This window comes from Physcomitrium patens, chromosome 12 (genome assembly GCF_059467195.1).
Source record: "Physcomitrium patens ecotype Gransden chromosome 12, ASM5946719v1, whole genome shotgun sequence".
Classification (NCBI taxonomy): Eukaryota; Viridiplantae; Streptophyta; class Bryopsida; order Funariales; family Funariaceae; genus Physcomitrium; species Physcomitrium patens.
Window position 1 is genome coordinate 407619 of NC_143421.1, and position 27065 is coordinate 434683.

Sequence of the window (27065 nt, forward strand, 5' to 3'; positions counted from 1 at the left end):
AAAGTATGTATTCTATACTACTCAAGTATCCATATAAACAAACAACCATAGTTATTTTGGAATAGATAATGGATGAAGAAGTCTATAAGGTCGATAGCAAGGAGTTTTGGATCTTGAATGAATATCATATGATTGTACAAAGTCTTTGATTACCTTCCACATTTGAGGCCACTAAAAATTTTAAAAATTAATAATCCTACATCAAAAGATTTAGCATATTGTTTGTTAAAGCTACATTCAACAATAAAGGCGCAGTTAAAGGAAGTTCAAGAATAACAAAAAAATTAATATAGATGCCTATTACAAAGAACAACCATAATTCAACGTATATAACAAGGTTTGATTACTTTGTCATAATATCAAGATTATCAATCCTTGTAATAAATTGGACTATTGCATGCTTTGACCTTTTTTTATTAGTAAATAAGTCAATCTTCTTGTTTATCAATTATATCTATTAGAGTCTATGAAGATCCATCCCATATTTCATGTGTCTTTTCTTGAGCCATATAAGACAATGAATATCTTGAAAAGAAGACAAACGCCACCTCCTCCTATAGAAATAGATAATAATCAAGAGTTCCAGCTAGAAGAAGTCTTAGATTTAAGGTGGCACCAAAATAGATTGAAATATCTTATTTATTGGTACAAATATGATATTAATGAATGCACATAGAAGCTAACAAAGAATCTTATAAATATAGCAAAGAGAATTGAGGCTTTTTATTGACAACATGCATCAAAATCAAGATAAAATAATAAATCTTTGTTATAAAAGAAACAAGATTCAAAGAAGATAACATTCTTCCTCTATCTTTTTTCGTAGCTTTTGTATACTTGTAATGCTAAAGAGATGGAGAATCAATAAACAATAGATTCAAATCAAGAGCTTTCATTTATTGACTTATCAAAAAAGACATTGCAATAGTCACAACCTTCAAGATGACGTTATTAAGATGAAAATCTTCAAAAATAACATATCTTTCTTCAAATAGATGGTGAGATACAACATTGTTGTATTGTAACATGACTATATGGTGAAAGAAGATAATATGGATCTTATTATAGAAGATCCAAGTTAAAATATAAAGTAAAAAAATATGAATAAAAGATAGGAAGATAGTAAAACCTTTAGAAGTAATGTTATTTTTTTATAAAATGACTTCTGTTTACTTTAGAGTGCCATAAATAAGACAAAATAAAATAGATTAGAAAAATAAATGATATAAATATCTTAAGGAAGAATTTAAGAGTAAATTCTAGTAAAAATTACCTAAAAAAACTAGATATAGATACTTGGAGAGGGCCGGTTATGAACTAGGGTCGAAATCAGACCCCGAGGCACAAAACCAAGTCTTGACAATGATTCACGAGTTCTTTTGCAGATCAAAGAATGAGGTTTGATAGCAAGGTGGATAGAATTTCATTGAGCATGGATTTTGTATGATTTGGATTTGTAATGACTTTGTAAGAGCTTTACAAAATCAAGTTTATTTTCAATTGACTTGGGATTTGTGAATTAAAATAGGATTGATATTTTGGGTGATTTCAAAAATTTTGTAATAGATCTATAGGTGAAAATTTGTAAGTTAATGGTTATAGTTGTGCTTAAAATGTATTATGAATTTTAGCTAGATCTAATAATTGAATTAAGGATTATTGAGGTTTAAGTGAGTCAAGGTCTTAGAAAGTAGAATCTTAGGTCTAATGAGGGTTTTAAGATTTCTTACAATCTACTAATTGGATTAGAATAGAAGTTATGTTTTTGAGTAGTAGACTTATTTTCCTTTGTATGTGAAAGTTTTGAAATTGATTGAATGATTCAATAAGAAGAAATTGGCACTGGAAATTCTGCATTCAAATTAGAGAAGAAGGCTGACCAACACCCAAGCACATTTTTGTGATTATCCTCCATTTGAAGTTAAGAATATTATCTTACTCCTCAAAAATTTTGAACTCAATCCAATAGTTGGATTGGAAGAAATTGAGTACTAAATTTCTATAAATTTGAAGGATATTGATTATTACTACTAAATATTAGTCATTGCTACTGGATATTGTATTTACTATTGGATATTGGTTATTGCTACTAGAAATTGGTTACTATTACTAAAAATTGGTTATTATTACTGGAAATTAGTTATTGCTATTGAATATTGATTATTACTATTGAATATTCATTATTGCTACTAGAAATTGATTACTATTATTAAAAATTGATTATTATTACTAAAAATTGGTTATTGCTATTGGATATTAGTTATTGCTATTGGATATTAGTTATTGCTCCTAGACATTGGTTACTGTTACTAGTTATTGGCTACTACAATTGGTCATTGTTATTGATTATTGGTCATTTCTATTGGTTACTATTACCAAAGCTGATTATTGTTACTAGTTATTTGTTGTTGCAATTTTTTCGTTTATCTTCCACAACTAAGTGCTTGGTATATTTTAAAGCTAAATGCCATGTAATATGACAACATGTTTGGTATCATGACCTTAGAAAAGACTCCTGATGTTTGGTGATTTTATTAGAAATATGAACAATTCTTGACAGTATTCCAAATGTTTTATTTGAAGAAAGTTTCAAAAGCCTCAATAATAATTAAATAATAGAGTGGTATTTTTGGCTTGATATGAGATATTATCAATAGCTAAGAGAACCTATCAACCATCTTCAAAGAAAACAAAGATCAAAATATGTGATAAATATAATTTTTTGTATCTTAGATTTTATTAATACATGATGACAACTCCTCACAAAACTCATGCCTAGAAGGGAAGATAATGTCATAGATAAAGATATGTATTCTAGTAAATATCTATATGATTAAGAAGAAATAGGTAAAAATAGATAAAAATAAGTTAATTTTATAATACCTTCTAAAAAAGCTTCCTAGAAGCTTTATAAATACTACTTTGATTTTAAGTGTGCTTGTAGTTGATTGATTGGTTAGAAACTTGGTCAGCAAATTAATTACATATTGATAGCTTACAAAACAAGCTAACTATATGGTACACATATAGAAAACTTGTCTTGCAAGTTAAGATATATGTCTTGCAAAGTCAACATATTTTGGAGATCCTATAAGATATCGCCATGTAGCTTCTAATTAAGAATATATATAGAGGCAAGAGTGAAGCCTTCTTCACTCTTGTCAATGTCTTTTTAGTCTTAAGTCTTTTTTCAAGACTTTTTTGTTTTTTTTTTTAGTTTTAGTTTTTTTTTTTTTTTAGCAATAGACATTTTTATTCAATATTATATCATTTTTGAATGACTTTCTAATTTTTTTCAGTGAAATAAGAATGTATTGAGGATTTCGTTCTTTAAGATTCATATCTTTGACTCAATGTACTTTACATGGATTTTTTACAAAACTATGTATAATAAGTCATAAAAAAAACATGACTAGTTTATTAGTATAAAACTCTTGTAGTAAAGTGGAAGTATTTTGTACCAATTATATTTTGCAAGAAATTTTTTATTTATTTTTTACTTATCCTCTTATTAGGACTAACATGTTTTGAACATTTGTGCATTGTTGACAAAGTCATATATCCAAATTTTTAGATTGTTGTGAGTTAAAATAAACCTCCACTAATTGGAAGTTTATTCTAACTTACAGTAAGTGAATTAATTATATGAATTTAAAATAAAGCTATTATTCAAATTCTAATCTACTTATTACTTTTCCTTCTCAAACACCAAGTTATTAATCAAATCCTTTAACATTACTCACATTCACAACAATAATTCACTCTTTAACTTCATGCAAAAAAATTCTTTTTTTTATTTCTAATAAGATAATTTGGTTTAATTTTTTATTTTATTATTATTATTATTATTATTATTATTATTATTTTATTAGGTCGTTTAATTAATTTTTATTATTTTATTATTTTATCATTTTTTAAAAATATATAAATTTTTACTTCTTAATTAATTGATGGTAAAAGTAATTTATTAAATTATTATCTTTAATTTATAATCACTATAAATTTTTTAAAGGTTGGATTAAAAATTAAAAGTTTAAAGTTTAAAGTAAAGTTTAAAAAATAAAAGTAAAGTAAAAAGTAAAAATAATATAAAGGTTAAAAAATAAAATAAAAAATAAAAGTAAAAGAAAGAAGATTACAAGTTAAAAATTAAAGCCAAAAGTAAATGTAGGAGTTATAAGTTACTATAACAAAATAAGATAAAATAAAATAAAAAATAAATAAAGAAAAGTACAAGCAGAAGTATCTTGACAACACCTAACGATTGAAAGAAGCACCTCCTTTTTACTCCAAAATTCGCCAAAAATCCAAATTAGCTTCAAATATAGTGATTTTTTTTTATTGGAAGTTTAACTTCAAGGCGCTCTTGTTTCAAAATTTTCGTAGTAATCTAGTATCTGAGCTGCGAGCAATGCTTCTTCAAAGTTGGATAATTGGACCTACCATTGTAGCTGACCCCCTTCACTCACAAATTTAATGCAATCCATGCCAGTGGAAGTTCAATTTAAGTGGCACTAAGGAATGCCTTTTCAAAGTTGGATTATAAAAACTGCCAAAGTAGCTACCTCCTTTGTACTAAAAAATTCACCAAAAAATTTTAAACTCCAAATTGAGTAGGCCTTAGCTCTTTAAAAAGCTAATAACAAGGGCTATGTGGTGAAAAATCTTCACTTACAAATTACAAAAAACCACACAGTGATTGAAAACAATCTGAGGCCCCTTAAACCCTTTTAACTATAGAAATAGTTAATGACAATTAATTGCAAAGGGGTGACTTTTATACCAAAATAAGCACCACCCATGACACAAAACTAGTTGTTGGATGAAGTTTTCACTCACAAAAAAAAAAAAAAACAAAAACAAAAAAAAACTTTTTGATAAATCTAACTTAACTATTGTGTTTAAAAAATCTTTTTATGCTAAGATTGACTACTCACATGCATCAACCTATGCTCCTTTGTAACTTTTATGAAGATTTTTTACTTACAAGGATTTAGGCAACATTTGTAAAATTCTTCAAAAAAATAAGAATTTCATTTTTCTAATTGTACTTTGAAAGAAAAGATGCTAATCTTCATTTCTTTACTTCACATGGTGCATTTGATGCCTCCATTGCATTTGAAAGGTTTCTATAAATTAGAAGAATCACTTTGCTGCTTGGATTTTTTGAATTTGGAAAAAATCTTCAAATCCATCATAATTAAACCTCACTAGATTTTTTTTTTTTTTGATACCAAGATTACTTCCTTTTTAATTCCTCTACTACTAGCTAATTAGAGAAAATTAGTCTTTATAGTTTTTTCTTACTAAACTCTATCATAAATTGTATATTTGCTACTAGCAATCTATTTTCTATTTTTTCCTAAAATTCTAATATTAATTCATAAAATTTGTGTTTTAAGCACAATAAGTATATTTTTTATACTAAATATCAAAGTGAGTCAATTAAATGGCTTACAATTGCATGTAGTATTTTAGAATTGCTGTAAGATAACATATAATGACATATATGTTTGTACAAATTATATTCTATAAAATATGTTTCCAACTTGAATATTTTCTTTTGCAAAAAAAAATCTTTTTGTATCGTATTATATCTTTAGGTACTATAGGAGTACTATACTCATAAGATGTTGCATAATATATAGTGTCAATGATTTGTAGAAGGTATTAATATTAAAATTATTATAAATAATATACTTCTTTTGATTGAATTAAAAAAAATTCTTACTCAAAAATAAATTGTGCAATCTTTCAAAATATATGTACATCAAAAATTACAAAAAGTAGGCATAAAAATCCACATTTATAAGTAGAGCAATCTTATGATTATAAATATATATAAGTATTTTTTAATAGAGATATACTTACTTTGAATGTTGAAAAAATTAAAGTATTTATCACTATATCAAATGTTATTCAAAATACAAACTTTTCTATTTATTTCTTAAATAATATTAGTGGTTAAAAATAAATAAATAAATAAATTATATAGCATATTCTTTCATATATTTGTATAAACTATAAATTTACAATTTTAATTGTATCTTTAGGAATTGTAGCTCATTTACTTAATGGTGGTCAAACATCACTTTTTATCTTTAAAATTTCTATTGAAATTAATCAAGAATCAATGTATAATTCTATGCATCCAAAGAATATCGTCAATGTTATTTATACAAAAAAATTCATTGTTTATATAAAGTACATGCATAACATTGACATTATGCTAAAATTATTTATTAAATTTTTTAGGACCTTACATAAACCTCTCATATAATCTTTGGTAAAAAGATAGTTGTATTTGGTAGAGATTTTTGTTAATGCCCTTTAGTTGTATCCTAAAGCATATAAGCTTCTATTATTGTAGTTTCTTTGAAACAATTGATATTTTGGTCTATAATTTGTTTCTTCAAGTTGAGTAAAAATATATGACTTAGATTGGATCATACTTCTTAATTCTTTACAAAATATATCTTGTATGTTGCTGATGGTATAAAGCTTGCAATTCATCACAACATAAACAATATGAATACAAAAGTTGGTTTTTGTCTTGGAATCATACAATCTATAAATCTAGAGGCATTTATAGATTATATTTTTTCAAATTTAATTTTATATTTTTATATAACTAATTATATTAATATATGAAGTATTTAAAAAACTAAAAATATAAATATTAATTATATTAATATAATTATTATCAATTGCATCTCTTTACACTAACACACATCTTTGTCCAAACATTGTTGTACATTAAGATAACCATATTATGATATATAGAATAGAATTCTTCAATATTCTTATCTTGCCAAGTATGACATTTCATAGAATGGTACTGAAAGTGGCTATTTTAGTAATAATATTTCATAATCTTAATATATGAATAAGTCTTTGCAATGGTATTCATATCATTATCTATCTCAAATACAAGCCAATTGTTTTTCAAATCTTTGAAAAGGCTCACAAAGATGGGAGAATAAATATTTTGCAAGTTATTACTTATTATGGATGTATGTATTTATTCCAATAATTACCTATATGATTAAATAGATATAAATAAAAATAGATTAATTTCATAACATCTTTTATAAAAGCTTTTTAGAAGCTTTATAGATGCTACTTTGACTTTACACTTGTTTATAATTCATTGATAGGCTAAAAACTTGGTCAATAAATTAGCCACGTGTCACACATGTTAATAGCTTGTGAAAAAAATTAACTATGTAGCACACATATAGATATTTTTTTTTAAGTTAAAACATGTGTCTAATAACGTCAACATGTATTGGAGGTCCTATAGAAAATTGTCATATGGCTCTTATTTAGAAAGTATATATGGAACAAAAAATAAAACTTTTTTTATTCTAGTCAAGGCCTTTCTAATTTTTAGTCTTATTTCAAGAATTTTTAGTCTTCTTGTCTTTAGCAATAGCCATTCTAATTCAATATATTACCATCTTTGAATGATTTTTTTAGTTTTTTTGAGTGATAAAAGAGTATATTAAAAATTTCTTTTTTTCAAATTTATGTTCTTAATAATTTGATAAGAGTGCTAAATTATTGTCCTTTTCTTGTTTTAAAAGTGAGTGGTTTATTCTACTTCTATTATTATATTTTGAAGGTTACAAATTATCCAACTTTAAACAAATAATTTAATTTTTTAACATTGATTTTTTCCTTTAAAAAAGTGGATTATTCTTTTTTGTAGAAATTTTCATTTCATATTACGAGTTACAAATTATCTTCTTTTAATTCAATCTTTTGAATTTGTTTGATTTTTCTATTAAAAAAAAAGATTATATATATACTACTCTCAGTGGAAGTGAGAATAAATTTATAACTATTGTAAATCTTTACAAGCTTATCAATACTCTAAAAATAAAAATTTTGTATATTTATTATGTAAATTATAGAGGTATTATTTCTACACATATAGAAGAAGTCTAAAATCTATGCAAAAAAGTTGTGTATTTGAAAGAAGCAAGTAGATCAAGCTTACAATCAAATCCAAGAAGTCTTGCTTTTACAAGCAGAAGAGAAGCAAAGATTAACATACTTGAAAAGTTTTATGGAACAAGATCAAAATTTTAAGGAATTTTGTAAAAAATTAAGTTCAATTTTAGATTGCATCCTATCTAATATTCCAATGGATTTGTTCAAGTTGGATTCATAGGTGCACTTCTATTAAAAAATTCTCTCTTTTAGTTTATACTTTTGATAGAAAAAGATTTATGACTATTTTATGATTTGAATTCATTCTTGGAAGTATTTACAACTACATTTAGAAAAAATGATTAAGAAAAGATAGCAAAGACTAAGCTTGAATTTCTATGACAAAGACCACATTCAACTACTATATATGCTGCTAAATTCTAAAATCTTGCTTAAAATATGGATTGAAATGACAAAGCCCTTATCAATTAGTTTCAATATGGATTAAAAGATAATGTCAAAAATTTATTAATAATAATACTGAAAGTAAATTCATTGAAGGAATTTATTGCTCAAGCCATTTCATGCAACAATTGACTCTTTAAAAGATGCTAGAAACAAAGATTTGATTAAAAAAGTATAAGACAAGCCATAGCAACAGCTTTTAAGTTTTTGGAAGCTTACTTATTTAGACTAGAGCTTATACAAATTGACATGGTATGTTTTAAAATTCTTATTGAACAAGAAAAGACTCATCATTATTAAAAAGATTTGTATCTATAATAGAGAGAATCCAAGGACACTGCTCAACATTATTCAAAGAGGCAATGCAATTACAAAAAAAAGAGTTTAATTGCCAAAGAAGATAATGTACTGGAAAACAAGTTTTTCTAATTATAATAAGAACCATGTGGCTGAAATCTCCTATAACTACTAATAAAGATCTTATTTATTCTCCACATCCCTAATCTTATTTTATAATAGAAATTTGTTTAGAGTGAAAAAATTACAAAGACTTAGTCTTGTTAGATTCAAAAATCTCAGCTTATTTTATAGATAAAGACTTTGTCAAAAAATAAAAGTATATTTTTAATTAAAAAACCAAATACATATATGTAAAAATAATAAATGATTGTTTGTTATCTTTTAGAATTATTATATATGAAACTATTCTTTTAAAAATAATAACTAGTGGTTATAATAGTTTAATAATATTTAATGTTATTAGATCTCCTTATAATTCTATTATTATAAGATTATTATAGCTACAAAAGTATTATCTTCATATAGACTAAATTTCTTGAAACCTTAATTTTTTCTATAGTTTAATCCAAGATTCTATTATGTAAGTAGAAATCTATAGGATTAATACATCCAAAATATTATTGATAGGTGAGAGAACTTTCATGCATGTTGCAAAAAAAATATCAACTTTTGATATATATGCCATACCTATCATTGATACAAAAAAGATTTTAAGTAGCATTCCAAGCTAATATTAAGATAATCAAGATATTTTTCAAAAGAAGAATGTAGAAATTCTTTCAAATCATCATCTTTATGATTGTTCCATTGATCTTCAAGAAAGAGCTCAACTACCATTTAGACCAATCTATAGTCTATTGCAAAACAAATTGGCTGCATTCAAAGAGTATATTGTTGAAAATTTGATTAAGAATTTACTATGTCATTCCAATCTCTAGCTAAGGCTTCTATCTTATTTATGAAGAAATAAGATAAATCTTTGTAGATATATATGGACTATTAAAGATTCAACAAGATCACTATTAACAATAAGTATCCTCTACCTTTGATTTTAAAACTTGTTGATCAATCAAATCAAGCAAAGATCTATACAAAAATAGATCTATGAAGAGCATACAATTTGGTATGCATCAAAGAAAGAAATCAATGAAAAACTATATTTTGAATCAAGTATGGATATTTCAAATATAATGTCATGTCATTTGGACTCATAAATATATTAGCTATTTTTTAACAGCTAATAAATTATATCTTTTGTAAATTTCTTGATAATTTTATCATCTATTATTTAGATAATATCTTAATCTATTCTAAAAATATAGAAGAGTATGAAGTTCATGTTTGTCATACGTTATAAAAACTAAGAGATGTAAGATTATATGCCAAGATAAAAAAGTGCATATTTCATACTACTTAAGTTGACTTCTTAAGGTATATTATTTCAAACAATGGTCTTGTAATGGATCCTAAGAAGGTTCAGACTATTATAGATTGAAAGATTCTAAAAACAATTAGAGGTGTTTAATATTTTTTGAAATTTTCCAATTATTTTTTAATCTTCATCAAGAATTTTTTTCAAGTAGTGGCTCTTCTTATACATCTGATATGTAAAGACAAATTTGAGTAGAGAAATGAAATTAAAGTATCTTTTCAAGTCTTCAAGACAATATTTACTTTTACACCAACTTTGTGTCGCATTAATTTTTTCAAGGCATTCTTTATGGAAACATATCCATCAAACTTTTCTATAGATATTGTATTGTCATTAATGGAAGTAAATTACAAGCTCTACTCAATAGCTTTTTATTTTAAAATTTTTTCAATATCTAAGATTAATTATGAGATCTATGATAAAAAAAAACTCTTTACAATCATGGATTCATTTAAAGAACGGCATCATTATTTAAAAAGTGCCTTAAGTCCAATCACTATATATATAAATCACAAGAATCTCAAGTACTTCATGTCAACACATGTTTTGAATTGTTGTTAAATTCATTAAAGTATGTCTTTATCAAGATTTGATTTCAAAATCACTTATTGATCCAAAAAAAATAAGGTTTGTTAAATACCTGTTTTAGAAATTTTTAACTTATACAAAAAGAAAGAGATGCATATTTTTATCAACAAAGAATAATTTTCTTAAAGTCAGTGTATTTTCACCTTGAAGTAATAAAATCAACATTGACTATTAATTCAAGCTTTGTCAAATAAATCCAATCAAATATATCCTTTGATCTTCTTATTCATAATATCAAAAATATTTCTTTTAAGTCTTATGATGCTTACAAGTTTGAATTCAAAAACAACATATTATTTTTCAAAGATTACTCATATGTTCTAGAAAGAGAAGCATGTTCACATGTTCTTCAAGCATGTCATAACTTTTTAACAGCATGACATTTTAGATACAATACAACTTTAGAACTAATTTCGAGAGATTTTTAGTAGCTAAAAATGTAAAAGATTTGAAAACTTTGTGCATTTATGTGATATTTTCTCAAGATCAAAAACTCTTCATTATCAATTTTATAGAATTCTTCAATAATTATCTATTCCGGAATAACCATGGTCTTTTGTTTCTATGGATTCTATCATGGATCTTTCAATTTCAAGTTCATATGATTTTATATTCATGATAGTAGATCATTTTACTAAGATGGTATATTTTATACCATGTACAAAATCTATTAAAAATAAAGATATGACTAAAATATTTTTTAAAAATATCTATTATTCTTATAGATTATCCAAAGACATTATGTTGAATAAAGAGATTCAATTTGTATCAAGATTATAAAAAATTCTTTTTAAGATTTTAAAAGTGGATATAAAGCTCTATTTGACTTATTATTCTTAAATTGATGGACAAATGAAATAAATGAATCAAGTTTTGGTGCAGTATTTGAAATGTACCATCAACTCTCATCAAATTAATTAGACAATTTTTTTGCCATTAATAGAGTTTGTGTATTATAATTTAGTATATTTTTCTATATAATAAATATCTTTTTTACTAATTATAGTTATTATCTATGACTTGATATTTTTGACTTTTTAAAAGTTAATAATCCTATAATAGAAGATTTGGCATATTATTTGTTAGAATTGCATACAACAATGAAGATGTAATTAGAGGAAGGTTAAGAATGACAAAAGATCAACAAAGATGCCTATGACAAAAAACAACCACAATTCACCATAAGTGACAAGATATGGCTATTTTATTGCAATATCAAGCCTACTTATGTTTATGACAAATTGGACTATTATAAGCTTGGACTTTTTTCTATTTATAAAGAAGTCAATCTTATTATTTATTAATTATATCTATTGGAGTCTATTAAGATCCATCTTATATTTCACATATATCTTCTTGGGCCATATAAGATAGTGAATATCTCAAGAAGAAAAAAAATGCCACCGCTTCCTATAAAAATGGATAATAATCAAGTATTTGAGAAAGAAGAAATCTTAGATTCAAGGTATTGCCAAATTAGATTAAAATATCTTGTTCATTGGTGTGGATATGATATTAGTGAACACACATAAGAACTAGCAAAAAATCTTACAAATACAGTAAAAAGGGTTGAGACTTTTGATTAATGACATCTATCAAAATTAAGATGAAGAATTGCAAAATCCATGAAAAATGATGACTTCTCTTCATAAAACTTGTCTCTAGAAGAGAGAATAATGTCATGGATATTTATATTTATTTCAATAATTACTTATATGATTAAATAGAAGTAAATAAAAATATATTAATTTCATAATATCTTTTAGAAGAAACTTCTTAAAAGCTTCATAGATGATGCTTTGATTTTATATTTATTTATAATTAATTGATAGGCTAAAAATTTGATCAAAAAATTAGCTATGTATCACATATATTAGTAACTTGTAGAATAAGCTAACTATGTGGCTCACATATATAAATAACTTATCTTGCAAGTTAAGACATGTATTTAGCAAAGTCAATACGTATTGGAGGTCCTATAGAATATTATTACATAGCTCCTAATTAGAGAGTATATATAGAGGCATGAGTGAAGCTTTCTTCACTCTTATCAATGCCTTTTAACTTATTAATTTTATTTCAAGACTTTCTAGTCTTCTTATCTTTAGCAATAGCCATTCTAATTCAATATATTATCATCTTTGAGTGATTTTCTAGTCTTTTTGAGTGACACAAGAGTATATTGAGGTTTTTCTTCTTTAAAATTTATATCCTTGATACTACTATATTATAAGAAAATAGATATATTTTTATACTTATATGATGTCAATTCTTGATTTAATTGAATTTTACAATAACAATCAATAAAGCATAAGAACAAACCATGGATATAATTGGCATGCACCTTCATGATCTTATATTCACCTATGGAGATCTTTATATTTTTTTTTGAAAGCAACATGTATTGCAAATTTCTTTGTTTTCTTTACAAATAAAAAATTATAACCAATGTTGTATATTGTAAAATGCTTTAGTATTAGTAAATGATTTAATAGCTAAATAATTTTGACAACCAATTATCTTACTAAATAGATATTTTTTAATATATGTATGTATATATATATATATATATATATATATATATATATATACATCAAAATAAATTGAGGAACTTGTTAAAATTATTTATTGTATCTCAAGGTCTAATTTTGCCTATGGTTCACAATCAATCATCTTTAAGTATCTATTCTTTCTATTTTTAAATATTTTTTGATACCTATTTCTATTCTTTTTCTAAAAATATCTATATTAATTATATATTTTATTTATTTTGATTTATTTCATTTATGTCCCTATAAAGTAAGGAGACTCCATCCACTACTCCATCCGCAACCCCAACTCCATCTCAATGATGTTTCACCTCCCACCTTACCATTGTTTCTACCTCCACCTCTAATTCCACCTTACCTCTATTTTACATCAATCCCACCTTTGTTCCCTTACTCTATTCTTGTCCTCACTCTCCATCCCATGACTCCAGTCTTGTCCTCATCCATGTTTTCTGACTCCATCCTTGTCCTCAATTTCCATCTTATGACTTTGTTGTTGTATAGTAACACAATTATATGGTGAAAAAAAAAAAAAAGAAAAAAAAAAAAAAAAATGGATGTTATTATAGAAGAGCCTATGAAGAAGATGTGGTAGAAAAACAAGGATAAATGATAAAAAGATAAATAAAAAATTTAGTCTTAATATTATCTTTTAGATAAGGGACTTCTATTTTTTTTGTAGGAGCATAAATGCCTCAACTCTAAGTAAATGAGATAAGTATTTTTAAAATATATATATTGTCAATAGATTCAAGTATAAATTATCTCAAATTATCAAATATTGATACTTAGAAAGGACTAGCTGTTAATTAAGATCAAAATCAGACCACAAGACACAAAACTGCATACCTACAGTGACTTTAGGGTTTTTTTAGAAGACCAAAGAGTAGAATTTGAAAGAAGACTTTATAAGATTTCTATGAGCATTGCTTTTGTGTCATTTGGATTTGTAATGACTTTGTAAGAGCTTTACAAAGTCAAGGTTGTTTTGGATGACTTGGATTTTTGTAAAATAAAATAGAATTGATATTTTGGACAATTTCGGAAGTTTAGTAGTAGATCTACTAGTGAAATTTTATAGGTTGATGGATATAATTTTGCTCAATGTGTATTGTGAATTTAAAGTCAATTGAAGAGTTAGATCAAAGTGTATAAAAGATTTTGTGGATTGAGGTCTCAAAAATTAAAATTTAAATGTCAGTGAGTATTTTTAAGATCTTTAGTAATTTATTAATTAAATTGAAGTTAAAGTTTTTTTTAAAGAAGCTAGATTTTATTTTCAATAATTTAAGTAAATTTTGAGAAAAAATTAATGGTTCAAATGGAAGATATTGGCACTAGAAGTTCAATATTCAGATTAGAGTAGGAGGGCGGCCAACACTTGAGCAGATGTTAGGATTTTTCTTCCATTTGGTTAGTGCAATTACTTACAAATTTATTGTACTATTTTTTAACTAGAGGTTGAGAGGTGTATAAATTTTTAAGAAAGATCAACAATTTAATGAATAGATATTAGAATTATAATCTGCCTTATGATTTATTTAAGATTTGGTATAGGATATAGGATTTAGAGTTTGATTTAGGTTTTAAAATTTGTCTAGGATTTGGTTTAGGATTTAGGATTTAGAATTTATCTAGGGCTCGATTTAGGATTTAGAGTTTGTTTAGGATTTGGTTTAGGATTTAAGATTTGTTTATGGCTTGATTTAGGATTAGAATATGACATAGGATTTAATTAAGGACCATTATGGTTTCAATTAAGATTAAAGTAGGATTTGACTAAGAGTTCTTTAAGTTTTTTTTAATACTTTTTTAGGATTTTTTTTTTATTTCTTTTGTAATTTCTTTAAGATTTCATTTGAATTTAATTAAAACTTGATTAATATTATTAATATTTAATTAGAATTTATTAGGATTCTATTAGAGTCATTAGGATCTTGTTGTTGTAAAAAAAAATTCTATCTTCCATAGTCAGGTGCCCAATGCATTCTCAAGCAAGACTTCACGTAATATGATACCACTCCTCTCTTTATCCTCATCCATATTCCTACCTCCATGCTACCTCATTAATGCCATCTATGTATATGCTAGAAGATGGTATTGTTAAGTATTTAAAATTTAATAGGTTTTTGATAGTATAAGAGTGGTTATTATAATCAAATACTATAGAAGTGCTGAGTAAAAATTAATTTAGAAGTTAAATGAAATATTTATATAACTATTATTTTTATTGAGATTATTTAAAAAGAATACAATTTTTATATATGAAAAAATTATATGTAAAATTAATTACTTAAGAAAATATAAAATAGATTGAATTTTCTTTAATTTATACTATTTTCGAATTCAAAGTTTATTTTCTAAATTTTCAATGACTTGTTACAAAACAAAATTCTTTTTAGTTGATTTTAATTTAAAATTACAAATTTTTATTTAAAATCTAACAAATTCTTAGACTTTGAGCTTAAATAATTATAATTTTTAAATCCTAAAATTATATTTTATCTTTATGCAGCTTTTTAAACTTACGTTAATACTTAATGAAACTAAAAATGAATTTTACAATCAATAAAAAATTTCACTCAAGAATAAAAAATACACAGACCAATGTAATTTAATTTTAGCAATGGATATCAATACAAAAATTATTTGTTAAAAATATTTCATGCTCTTATCACTAAATATTTAAATTTAATATTTTAAATATCTAAATTAAGATTTATTCATATTTAGATAAATAAAAAATAATAATACATGCATGTTTAAAAATATACATTTAAAAATTAAAATATTGTGGTTAAATTTTTATTTATCTACTTCTATCCAAGTAATTCTTATATAAGACCATTTATAATTTATATATATCTATATATATATATATCTATATATATATATATCTATATATATATATATATATCTATATATATATATATATATATATGGATTGCAAAAAAAATTATAATATAAAAAATTATGTCTATTTATTTAATAAATATTATTTCAAAAGAATAATCTATAAAGTTAGTGATTTGATAAAGAAATTAAAATCAATAATAAAAATTAAGAAAATATCCCTTCTAAGTATAATTAGATTCTATAATGAAGTAGTGCCATACAAACTTATATCAACAATATTAGAGCAAGACATGATAATTATTTTGCTTTATAATTTTAAATTATATTTATCTAAATTTTATAAATTATCTATCTATCTATCTATCTATCTATCTCTCTCTATCTCTCTCTCTCTCTCTCTCTCTCTCTCTATATATATATATATATATGTAAGTATGTATGTGTGTTTATATAAATATGTATAGATAAAGATATATTCTTTGAAATTTTAAAAATAAAAAAGACAATTTTAATTTTTTTTATAATATAGTAAAAAAATTTATTAAGAATTTAATGTATATGTTTAGTTTCTTAATCCTTTTTTATTATATTAGCAAGTGCATTTGTTTGTTTGTTTGTTTGTTTGTTATCATAAAGTATTTCACCTGTTGTAAGAGGATAAAAACATGTAGTTCTCTCAATGTGGCAATCAAGCCAATTAATCGTGAAGATTTTGGCTATAGTAGCACACGGTGTAGATTTAAATTCTAAAAATGTCATAGAAATGTTTTAAAAAGTGATTTGATATTAATTTGATAATTTCATGAGATTCTTGATAGAAAAATTTTACTCTAGAGTTATAATTAAAATATATATATATATATATATATATATATATATATATATATATATTAATAAAAAAATATTACTATGATAATTTTTAAAATTAAATTTTGAATATTTTAGTTGAAATTCTACATTTAAAAATAATTAAATTTGTAAAACTTATTTAAAAAATAATGATATTTTTTAATAATATTTTTCTGAAATATACTAATTAAATGTATAAGTTATATTTTTAATAATTTAAAATATTTATAATTAATCATTATATAAATTTCATTATTTTATAAATACTTATTTATAAGACTTGTAATATCTATATTAAAATATATAATTGGTGTATACAATAATATTTTACAAAATAATATATTCAAAATTTATAGTAATATAAAATTTTATTAGAATAATATAAACAAACAAGTAAATAAATATTATGGTTTCTATATAGAATAAAATATATATATATATATATATATATATATATATATATATATATATGTGTGTGTGTGTGTGTGTGTGTGTGTGTGTGTATATAGGAGAATATTAAATAGAACTAGGCTTTTATTAAATTGATCCACTCATCTTCACCATAAAATAAAATAGACAACTAGATTAATTTCTCTACTATTGGATCCAAAACCAATGACAATCAACAACATTCATCATAATTATCATATTCTTCATATGGATAGGTCAATTAAGTAAAAAATTTGATCTATTTAATATTTTCCTACATATATATTATATATTTTTTAATAATAATTAATTATATTAATAAATATAAATTTTATGAAAATATCTATTTAAACATGAAAACAAAGATCATATTCTTAAATTAAAATTTAATATTACTTAAAAGATTATTATGTGTGGGATTAAATTTGGATCAAATTCCTTCAGTAAACCTATTGCATGGTAAATATGGTTCTATACATCCTAAATGTTTACAATTTGAATAGTGATAGTGGCATCAACTTTAGCTTAGTGCATTAATTGATTTATTAATTCAATTTGTATTATTTGAAGACATTTAATTCTTAGGCTAAATCTCTTTAGGCTACTCTCATTACTCTTAAGATTATGAGCCACTAAATAAAAAAAGAGCAAACTAATTTTTTTGTTTGGATGAACTTTGATTTCAAAAGTTCATCCAACACCTAATTTGGAGATCAATGTTGAATGGGCACATCTTTATAAGTGCTATGAGTTTTTAAGTAAAGTATTAGTGGAGTGTTAAGGACCCTTCATTGTTGGATGAACGAAGGGGTTGGTTGTTGGTAATGCTCACACACGCAAATGAGTAGTAAGAAGGGATGAAGGAGAAACCTCCAGTTCCTCCCTTTGCTTTGGAGGGAGGGATACTGCAGTCAGCATTGTAGCCCTTTCCCCCCCTGCTCTGCTCTGCTCTTCTCTTCTCTTCTCTCCTCTGCTCTACTCTGCTCTACTCTGTGGCCATGGCCATGCTGATGCAGGCCTAACTAACAGTATCACATTCTTCTTCTTCATTTACTCCGTGTCGTTTTGTTTTTGTTTTTGAATATTTTTGTTTTGTGTATTGGGAGTTGAGAGGGTTGGAGCAATGGCCATGATTGTGAAGCCCATGAGACCACCGCCTGCAGCAGCAATTGACGTTCGCAACTTGGAAGGTTGGCGCCATTTCATTTCATTGCAGCTTCACATAATGTCAGTTTTATGTCCGTTTCAGATATTTTCTCAATCTGGGTGCGTTTGCTATGGGAAGCTGCCATATGACGATCTGTTTTTCTCTGTCTGTGTCTTCGGGTGTGCTAGAAAGAGAGAGGGAACGAGAGGGAGAGAGACAAACAGACAGACAGACAGACAAACAGGGTTGATGCAGTCCATTCTATTCCATTCACTGACTTGGAGTGTGTATGTGTCTGTATGTTTCCTTTAGTGGCGTGTGTGGCGACGGTGCAGCAGAGAGTGAGATGCGCCACGTACACCGGGAAGAACCTCTTCACAAGCGACCACAAAGGCGTCCTCTACGTGTGGAGCACGGGGGTTGGTGGATTCATACCTCCGTGTCCTTCTTGTGCCCACATTTACTGAGTTTCCCTGTGTGTGCAGAAGGTGTGGACGTGGGATGAGGAAGTCCATGTTGCAAGAGAGCGTGATGCCCGATCTTGCCTTTTTTTCATTTTGTTTTCTTGTTTGTGTTCACAGGATGCAACCAACATTAAATTCCATGACGGAGTTGGGGTTCCGATCAATGTGCTTCGAGGGACAAATGATCGGCGAGATGTGTGGCTGGGATTCTCCGATGGCAATATTGCTATCATGAGCGTAGAAAATAAGAGCATTGGAACTCGTTGGAAGGGTCACCCAGGAGGGGTATCCTGCATTGTGGCGATGACCCATTCCGTGTGGTCTGGTGATTTCTATGTACTGTGTTTCAACACACGAGTTCTGTGTTCCATTGAAAAAAAAAGTTATTTAAGGTTATGCATCGATGTGGTCCCATCATTAGACACATGTTTAAGTTTGCATGATTTCGGTTATCATATTTCTATAATCAGAACAAAAAATCTCCATTCAAATCAGGTGGTTGTTGAGATTGGTGCATCTTAACTTAGTGCAGTCATTGTGACCATTGCTGTGGTATATTGTTAGGAGTGAGTCAATTACCTTCACATTGATGTTGTGTACGATATATTTTGAATGTTATCGCAGGAGGAGTAGACTTCCAAATTAGAAAGTGGAGTTTATCAGGAGAGGTCCTGATGGCTTATGGGCATCACCATACGTCAATTAGATGGCTTTGTATGGTTCGAAAGGAATTGGATGACACGGAAATGCAAATGTGGAGCAGTTCCAATGAACCTGAAGTTGCGCAATGCTCACTCCTTGACCACAAATCTCATCACGACATCCTTGGGGATGTCAAAAAAGGAGTAGGTGGGCTAGTTTCGATTGTGTTTTCTGTAGGTGGTGTTGTTCTTGGTATCTAATTATCAATGATTATTTAAAACACGATTAACGTTTGTAATGGTTAATATCATCATCTCATTTTTTTCTTCACAATGCAAACTACTAGCGCCAATTCGCACATCGCATTGTTCTATTACGTGGGATATTCGCATCTAGGTGTATAGAATTGCAAGGTTGAACATGTGCGCACACTTGTAGGGCATAAGCTTGCCATATTGGTGCTGTGTCAAGTGGGGAAGAGCACGGTGTGGAGTGGTAGCGAGGACAATCTGATCAAAGTGTGGAGCGTCCTGGATGTGTCCCTCAGGCGCACTCTGTCCGGCCACGCAGGACCCGTGTGCAGCCTAGTGCAGATGGGCCCCCATGTCTGGAGCGGGTCCGCCGATTGCACCATCCTCGTTTGGGATGCATCGTCCCACGCCCTTCTCTTCTCCCTGGGTCATCAAGGCGGGTACGCCCTCCTCGAAAATGTGAGACACCAAATTGTTTTTCACAGCCTCCTAAGCATAGTGACTTACACTTCCACCAGAGAATTTTCTTGCTTGCTTGTGTTTGTGTGTGTGAACACGTGGGCGCATTCGATTTTTGTCGCAGCCTCTTGCACATACATGCAACCACTCAAATGAACCAAAAAGAAGGAAACAATACTGAATTCTCTGTTCTAAGCAGGTATGTGAAGACAATGGTGAAAGTGGATTGGCAACTGTGGGTATTTGCTTCCGGAAAGAACATCAAAATCTGGGCAGCAGCAAGTTTGTGGGGGGATTCGACAGTGGAGTTGGAGAAGCTGAAGCAAAGGATGGCTAGGATCCTGGAGGAGAAATCCGCATCTGAGAATGCTCTCCTAAAACTTAAGGTCATAAAAGCAAGCTGTAGGAAGTGGAGCTTCCATGGACTGATTTTGTGTAGGTATGTGTAGTTTTGAAGTACAATTCTTGGGGTGTGTTTTCTCTCTCTCGCTCCTTGTATGTACACTCACACCCACACTTGTGTATATTGATGGAAGAACACACTGATGGATGCCTATATTTTAGTACTGATATTGAATGGGTTGATGTGGCAGGAAGATTATAAACTCTACAAGCGAGAGGCAATGAAGGAATTACAGTTCATGCATAATAAATATAAATTAGATACTACATCAAAAGACAACGAAATCCAAAAAATGAAGGAAGAACTAATACAGGACTTCAGCAATGCGACATCCTCAAAAACCAAACTTGAAGCTGAAAAAGTGAATTTACGTCAGGAAAATAATAACATGCAAAAAACTATTAATGCTTTCGAAAGAGACATTGAGTTGCTTCAAGAATCAAATAAGTGTACACAAAAAGAGAAGGTGGAGCTCTAACCCTTTTCATGATTTTCAATGCCTTTCACAATCTAATGTTACTTCGTCAACATGTATGAATACACGTCAATCTTTGTGTAATACATAACATCAAAATAAAACAAAAAAAAAAAAAAAAAAAAAAAAAAAAAGTCTAAAGAATTACTTTATAGTCATATTTCTCTAAATCTTCATTAAATTTTCTCATTTAATTGTAGATTATGTTAAAAAATTTAAAACTTTAATCCAATTTGCAAGGTGAATTTAGTATTGGTTTTTGAATGTTAAGATTGTATTGTAAGGTGATCTCATCTATAACTCCAAAAAATATACTTAAGTGTATTTGTTTACAGTAATCATTTTTGTTTTTTTAAATCTCATTTTAAAAAATTGCTGCAATAAACTGTGATTCAATAACAGGATAGAATCATTGATGATCTTAACATATCTTTAAAAGATGCACTACATGAGTTGACACTTTCCCAAGAATCTATCTCTTCAATTCAATCAAAGCTTGATTTTACTTTGAATGGAGCAAAAATTGATATTGCCCTATTAAAAAATAAATTAGAAGAACAAGAAAGAGAGAATAATATTTTAACTGCAAACCTTGTTAAGCTAAAAGTACATAACGACAAAGTACAGCTTCAGTTGGAAACTGTGAACAATACATCAAAGCGTGCATTTGCTAAAATAAATGAACAAGCAAGGAAATATGCACAAAGTTTATTGGTTCTGATCAAACAATTTCAAGAGGTCAAACATGTTGTAAATAAAGAACTTCAATTATTTAAAGAACAAAGTGAAAATTCATGCAGTTGGATTATGAAAAACATGAATGGAGTACAAAACAAAAACAAAGAATTATTACAAAAAATTGATAAGTTAAAGAAGAGTAAAAAGGATAGTCAAACAATACTTTCAAAGGTAAGCCATGAATTATATATATATTTTTATTTAAGTTATAGTATGTGCATGGAATCTCTTTTGTTTTTATAATTCCTTCACAAATTGATGTCAAAATCTTTACATATTCAACACATATACACTACAAAAGCAAGATCATTAATTAAGATAATAAAAAGAGCACATAAGTTTTTCTTGTAATGTTTTTTTTAATCCTAAACTTAAGTTATCGGTGACATTCAAACAGGACACAAAAAGTGAGTTAGAAAACGCAATAGGCATTAAAGATCCAAAATTGAGAAATTTAAATGAAAAATTTCAAACTCACGCAGAATTTACTGAGAAAAAAATCAATGAATTAAAAGCTGAAATGAAAGCGCTGGAGAAAGCAAAACTTGATGAGAGCAATGCTTACAAACAGAAACTGATCCAGCAGCAGCAGGATCAGCAGGATGAATCAGCCCCTCTTCCTCCTCTTCCTCGTCTTCCTCCTCCTCCTCCTCCTCCTCCTCTTGCATTCCTCACCGGAGGAGGAGGAGGAGATGAAGGCATTGTGCATGGAATGAAGGAACAGGAAGTGGAAGGGGAGCAAGAGGATTGCACTACTCCTCTGGAATATCAATTACTGCAACAACAACAATTACAAGACGAGGAGGAGTTGTGTGGGTCCTCCTCCATTGCTGCTGCTGCTGCTGCTGCTGCTGCTGCGTTTGCCCCGCCCTCCTCCTCCTCGTCCTCTTCGTCCTCGTTGTCCTCGTCCCCTCGTCCCCCAACCTCTTGTTCTACTACTACTTCTCCTCTGCAGGTATCCCATACCATAGCCCCACTTCTCCCTCTCTTTATCTATCTATCTGTAGAATAATGCCATGTTGTAAATGTTGCTGTTGTTGAACAACATTTCGTTCCCACATATATATACACACTCACACACACACCAACTTTCTCATATGAATTGCCCTTTTTATTTCTCCTCTCGTATGGATAGTTGTGAACTATGTGTGCGTGTTGATGTAATAGATGGTGACAAGCAATCCACTGGAGCATCACAATGACCTAAATCATACACCTGCTGCTTACGATGCAAGGTAAAACATAAAAAAAGAAAGTCCAACTTTTAAAATAAATAAATAAATAAATAAATAAACAAATAAAAAAATAAACAAAAACAAAACAATAAATAAGTACATGTTGAAGTTTTTCATAATGTTTATCTTATTTTATGTTCTTTCAATTTAACTGAAAAGAACAAAAACAAAAAATCTGCCGATTAAGCAACCTAAAAATTTATTACACGCTTTTGTTTGAATAATACAGATAGTCTCAACAATAAGACTCAAAATGAATTTTTTTAGAATTTTTTTAAAGCATATTTATATTTAAAGCTCTATATTGCTTGTTTAAACTCTCTTAAGTGCTAATCCAAAAGAAATATTTAAAATAATACTTGATATGATCCATTATTTGATAGTTTTGAATTTTATTTTATAAAATTTTATCTGATTTACCAACCTTTATTTCCAGATTATCTAAATTGTGGGAACAGCACGTAAAACTTAGATTGAATTTTTAAAATAACATTTAATCTTTTAAACTAAAATTACAATCTATTTAAAGTAAATATAAAATTTAAGTACTTAAATAGGGCGTATACAAAGAGAAAGTTTTAAAAAAAGCCATAAAAATAAAATGATTAATGAAATCATCATTAAATCATTATTATATAAAATATTTTAATTTCTTGAGGTATTTAATTGTAATATTTACATTACATATTTACATTAAAATGTACACATAATGCAAAATAAGTTGGTTTATGAAGATATTATCAATGAGAACATTTTTTTAAAATTGAATTTAAAACTTAAAAAGACTAAATCATTAGAGAATTTTCACCACATAATCACCATTTCTTAGATTGGATAACATTACAAGCTTAAGAGCCCGAATGAAGTTGCTTGTCTGTGAAAGTGAGAATGACCATATTTCATCTTTGGGAGTAGTGAATAAATTCAACAAGGACAATGAAATGATACACAGAATTCAACAATTAGAATTAGCACTACAACAAGCCCATGAAAATTACAAGTCCCTCAGCAATGGTATAATAAATTATTTTGATGGTTTTTCAATGAATTTTTTTTATTATTATTATATCTATAATATATGTATTTTTGGATATTATTCATTCATTGAATCTGATGTTCAAAAAATAATTCTGGTGAAAACAGAGACAAAAAAATTGAAATCTATGAAACTAAAGAAAGCTAGTGATGACATTAATTGCTTTTACAAAAGAAAAAGTCGAAAAAATAACCATCTACAAGGTTTTGTAAAAGACATAGAATGTAAAATTAATCCAAGAAAATGCAAATTTGATTTTGTAAATTTTAACTTGAAAGTAAGTCATCCAAACTGAACTAAGCTAACTCTAAAATTATTGTGGATTTTGTTACCATGGGTGTTCATTATTATCATTGTTTAATACGCTTATGAACTTAAACTAAAAAGAATCCACTGAAACAAATTTGGAATCGGCAGAAAATGATAAAAAGATATAAGAAATACAATAAAGCACAAATGATGGAATCAAAACTTCCTTGCAATACAACTTATCCATGCCATAGCCAAAAAATCAATTCCATGGGTGAGAGTTCATTGGTTGAGTTTACACACTTGAAAGTTGGAAATCAAGCTAAAGAACCCTCTGAGGTATGTATTAGCTTCAATTGCTACAACTTATACCCTTGTGATTGAATACTCTACTTTACTTATTTTACTTTGAACCAATAAGATTTGAAAACATGAAAAAATTAGTGTATTAGCAAATATGCTGTTGAGATGAAGTGCATAGTGATATTTGGTTCACTATATTGGATACAATTACAATTTTAAAAAATAAAAAGTTGCAAGGAATTTCAATCCTTTCTAATCATACAACAATTTTTAATGAGTTTCCTACAAAAAATCAGGATCACATAATAATCAAATGTATTTCTTATGATGTCTTTATACAATTCTCTCTAGTACTCAAGCTTGGTTAATACAATTCATATGTAAAGATTACTTTTAATTCAATATTTCAAACATAATGTAACTTATTACATTTGGATTAGATAGCGAATTACAATAAAAACTGATGACTTTATTCAAGAGTAAAACTGCACTATATATTTTAACATGAACTATTTTTAATCTAAAAAGTATTCACAGCTTTTAGTTTAATTAAAACTATTCGGTCAAATTAATGCACATTTGTAACATTGATTTCAAGTAAGATAAAATTAAATTATTAAATTCATTCTTGTTAAAAACTATCTTTTTCATTTAAAATAATTACAAAATATTATTGATAGTTATAGAAATTTTTCTTTTCCAAGTTCTGTAGAACAAATTAATCTAGTTTTAACAGAAGAGAAATTGTTAAAGGATAAAATGGTGTAATGAAATTCAAATTTATATATATCTTAGAATGCTTTCTCTTCTACAGGAAATGAAATGCTTAGATGAAAAAACATTAAATCATTGCTCTCAGAACAAAATTGAAGTACCATTTGCAAAATCAATGGAAGAACAACAAACCTGCTTCACGCCATACCCACAAAATAATGATTATCAATCCAAATCACCATTAATCAAATTTAAAGAAGAAGAGTGCTATTTATCAGGTCATGGAGCTTATCGTATTGATCGTATTAAGGGATATTAAGGAGTAAACAACGTCCCAAGTTCTTAAAAAGCCCATGTTAAATGACAAACTGTACAGATGTAGAGTCAAAGATGAGAATAAATTAAACGACAAATAAAACTGAAAAATAAACGACTTGGTGTCTACTTAAAATTAACTTTACCCATGAAATGAAATCTTCAAATGTAAAGTATGGCATTTGAAACTTATTTTTCATTTTGATAGGTAAAACTTGGTCCAGAAGTTTAAATTTTTACTGTTGATTATTTCTCAAAATAATTTGTAAACTATACTACTGTCACACAATAGAACATATGTCATTTCTGAGTAAAACAATTTCATATAGTTATAGAATTGACTAGTAATAATTCTTTTACAAAGTAATCATTTAAATATTTGCTGTGATACAATTGCTTGCTGAAAATCGTTTTCCATTGTTAGAACTTTAATCAATTTGTTTTTTAAAAAAGTAACAATCCCGTTTTATTTTAAAAATTAATTATTTGTATGTGTTATTTTTCTCAAATAATTGAACTTTCGAAGTTCTAAGAATATCTATCTTCTTTTTAATAAATATAAGAATAACAAAAAAAAATTACAAAGTACTGTACAATTTATGAAATTCAAGATCTAAGCCCTGGAGTTTTTGTTTTGTTTTGTTTTGTTTGTTTGTTTGTTTGTTGTTGTTTTTTTATTTTTTTTTTTCTGTAATTTTTTATGAAGTTCTTAAAAAATAAATATTTTCATACATAATAATATTTCAGTTAGTTCTTCTAGAAATTATTTATATTTCTTGCTTGTGCAAATACCACTTCAAAAAAAATAAATCTTAATGAATACCTTGAAAGAAAGATAATTTTCTTGCAACTTATCCAAACCTGAGGAAAATCTGACATCTATTGTTTCTACCAATACTTGTTGCAAGAGGATAATTAGAACCTAAATTGGTATTGGATGTAAACGGTATATGCATTCACGTTTTGATTTTCCAAAACATCGCATTCAAATTTTGTTTTATGCTAAAAACATTCAAATTTCAGTTTTTTAAATTAGTTGTATTTATATTAACTTTTGGCACATCTTCTTTTGTAAGTGCGAATATTACTAATGTTTTTCAAAATATGGATACAAGAAATATTCAAATTTAAACTAATAAACACAGATTTATGCATGGTTTCAACTAAATTGGTTGTAGTTGTATTTTGATTAATACAGTTTATTATGTACAAGATTTAAATGTTATTTGAA

The 27065-nt window shown here is 27.0% G+C and overlaps 1 protein-coding gene across 11 annotated transcripts; it reads left to right on the plus strand.

Annotated features, from left to right (window-relative positions):
- Positions 1–18013: 18013 nt before the first annotated feature.
- LOC112289421 (uncharacterized) lies at positions 18014–26261 on the plus strand. Of its 11 annotated transcripts, XM_090254528.1 has the most exons (15): positions 18014–18593; positions 18863–18969; positions 19132–19339; positions 19639–19863; positions 20095–20347; positions 20566–20752; positions 20960–21235; positions 21647–22153; positions 22380–22937; positions 23150–23217; positions 24047–24231; positions 24361–24530; positions 24671–24841; positions 25102–25185; positions 25620–25751. In XM_090254528.1, the coding sequence occupies exons 1-14, from the start codon at positions 18527–18529 to the stop codon at positions 25171–25173; spliced, it is 3054 nt and encodes a 1017-aa protein (XP_090110654.1). In that variant the 5' UTR covers positions 18014–18526; the 3' UTR covers positions 25174–25185; positions 25620–25751. The 11 variants fall into 11 exon arrangements, with proteins under 11 accessions (XP_090110654.1, XP_073393647.1, XP_024390382.1 ...); XM_024534614.3 differs by lacking the exon at positions 25102–25185 and having other exon boundaries at positions 18021–18593; positions 25620–26261; XM_024534615.3 differs by lacking the exon at positions 25102–25185 and having other exon boundaries at positions 18551–18593; positions 18863–19350; positions 25620–26261.
- Positions 26262–27065: the final 804 nt, after the last annotated feature.

Excerpts from the sequence above, each read along its gene's own strand:
- LOC112289421 (XM_024534614.3), top strand. The coding sequence starts at position 18,527 with ATGGCCATGATTGTGAAGCCCATGAGACCACCGCCTGCAGCAGCAATT. Across the intron at positions 18,594-18,862 it reads TGACGTTCGCAACTTGGAAG|TGGCGTGTGTGGCGACGGTG; the intron begins GTTGGCGCCATT and ends TGTTTCCTTTAG. Across the intron at positions 23,218-24,046 it reads CCTGCTGCTTACGATGCAAG|ATTGGATAACATTACAAGCT; the intron begins GTAAAACATAAA and ends ACCATTTCTTAG.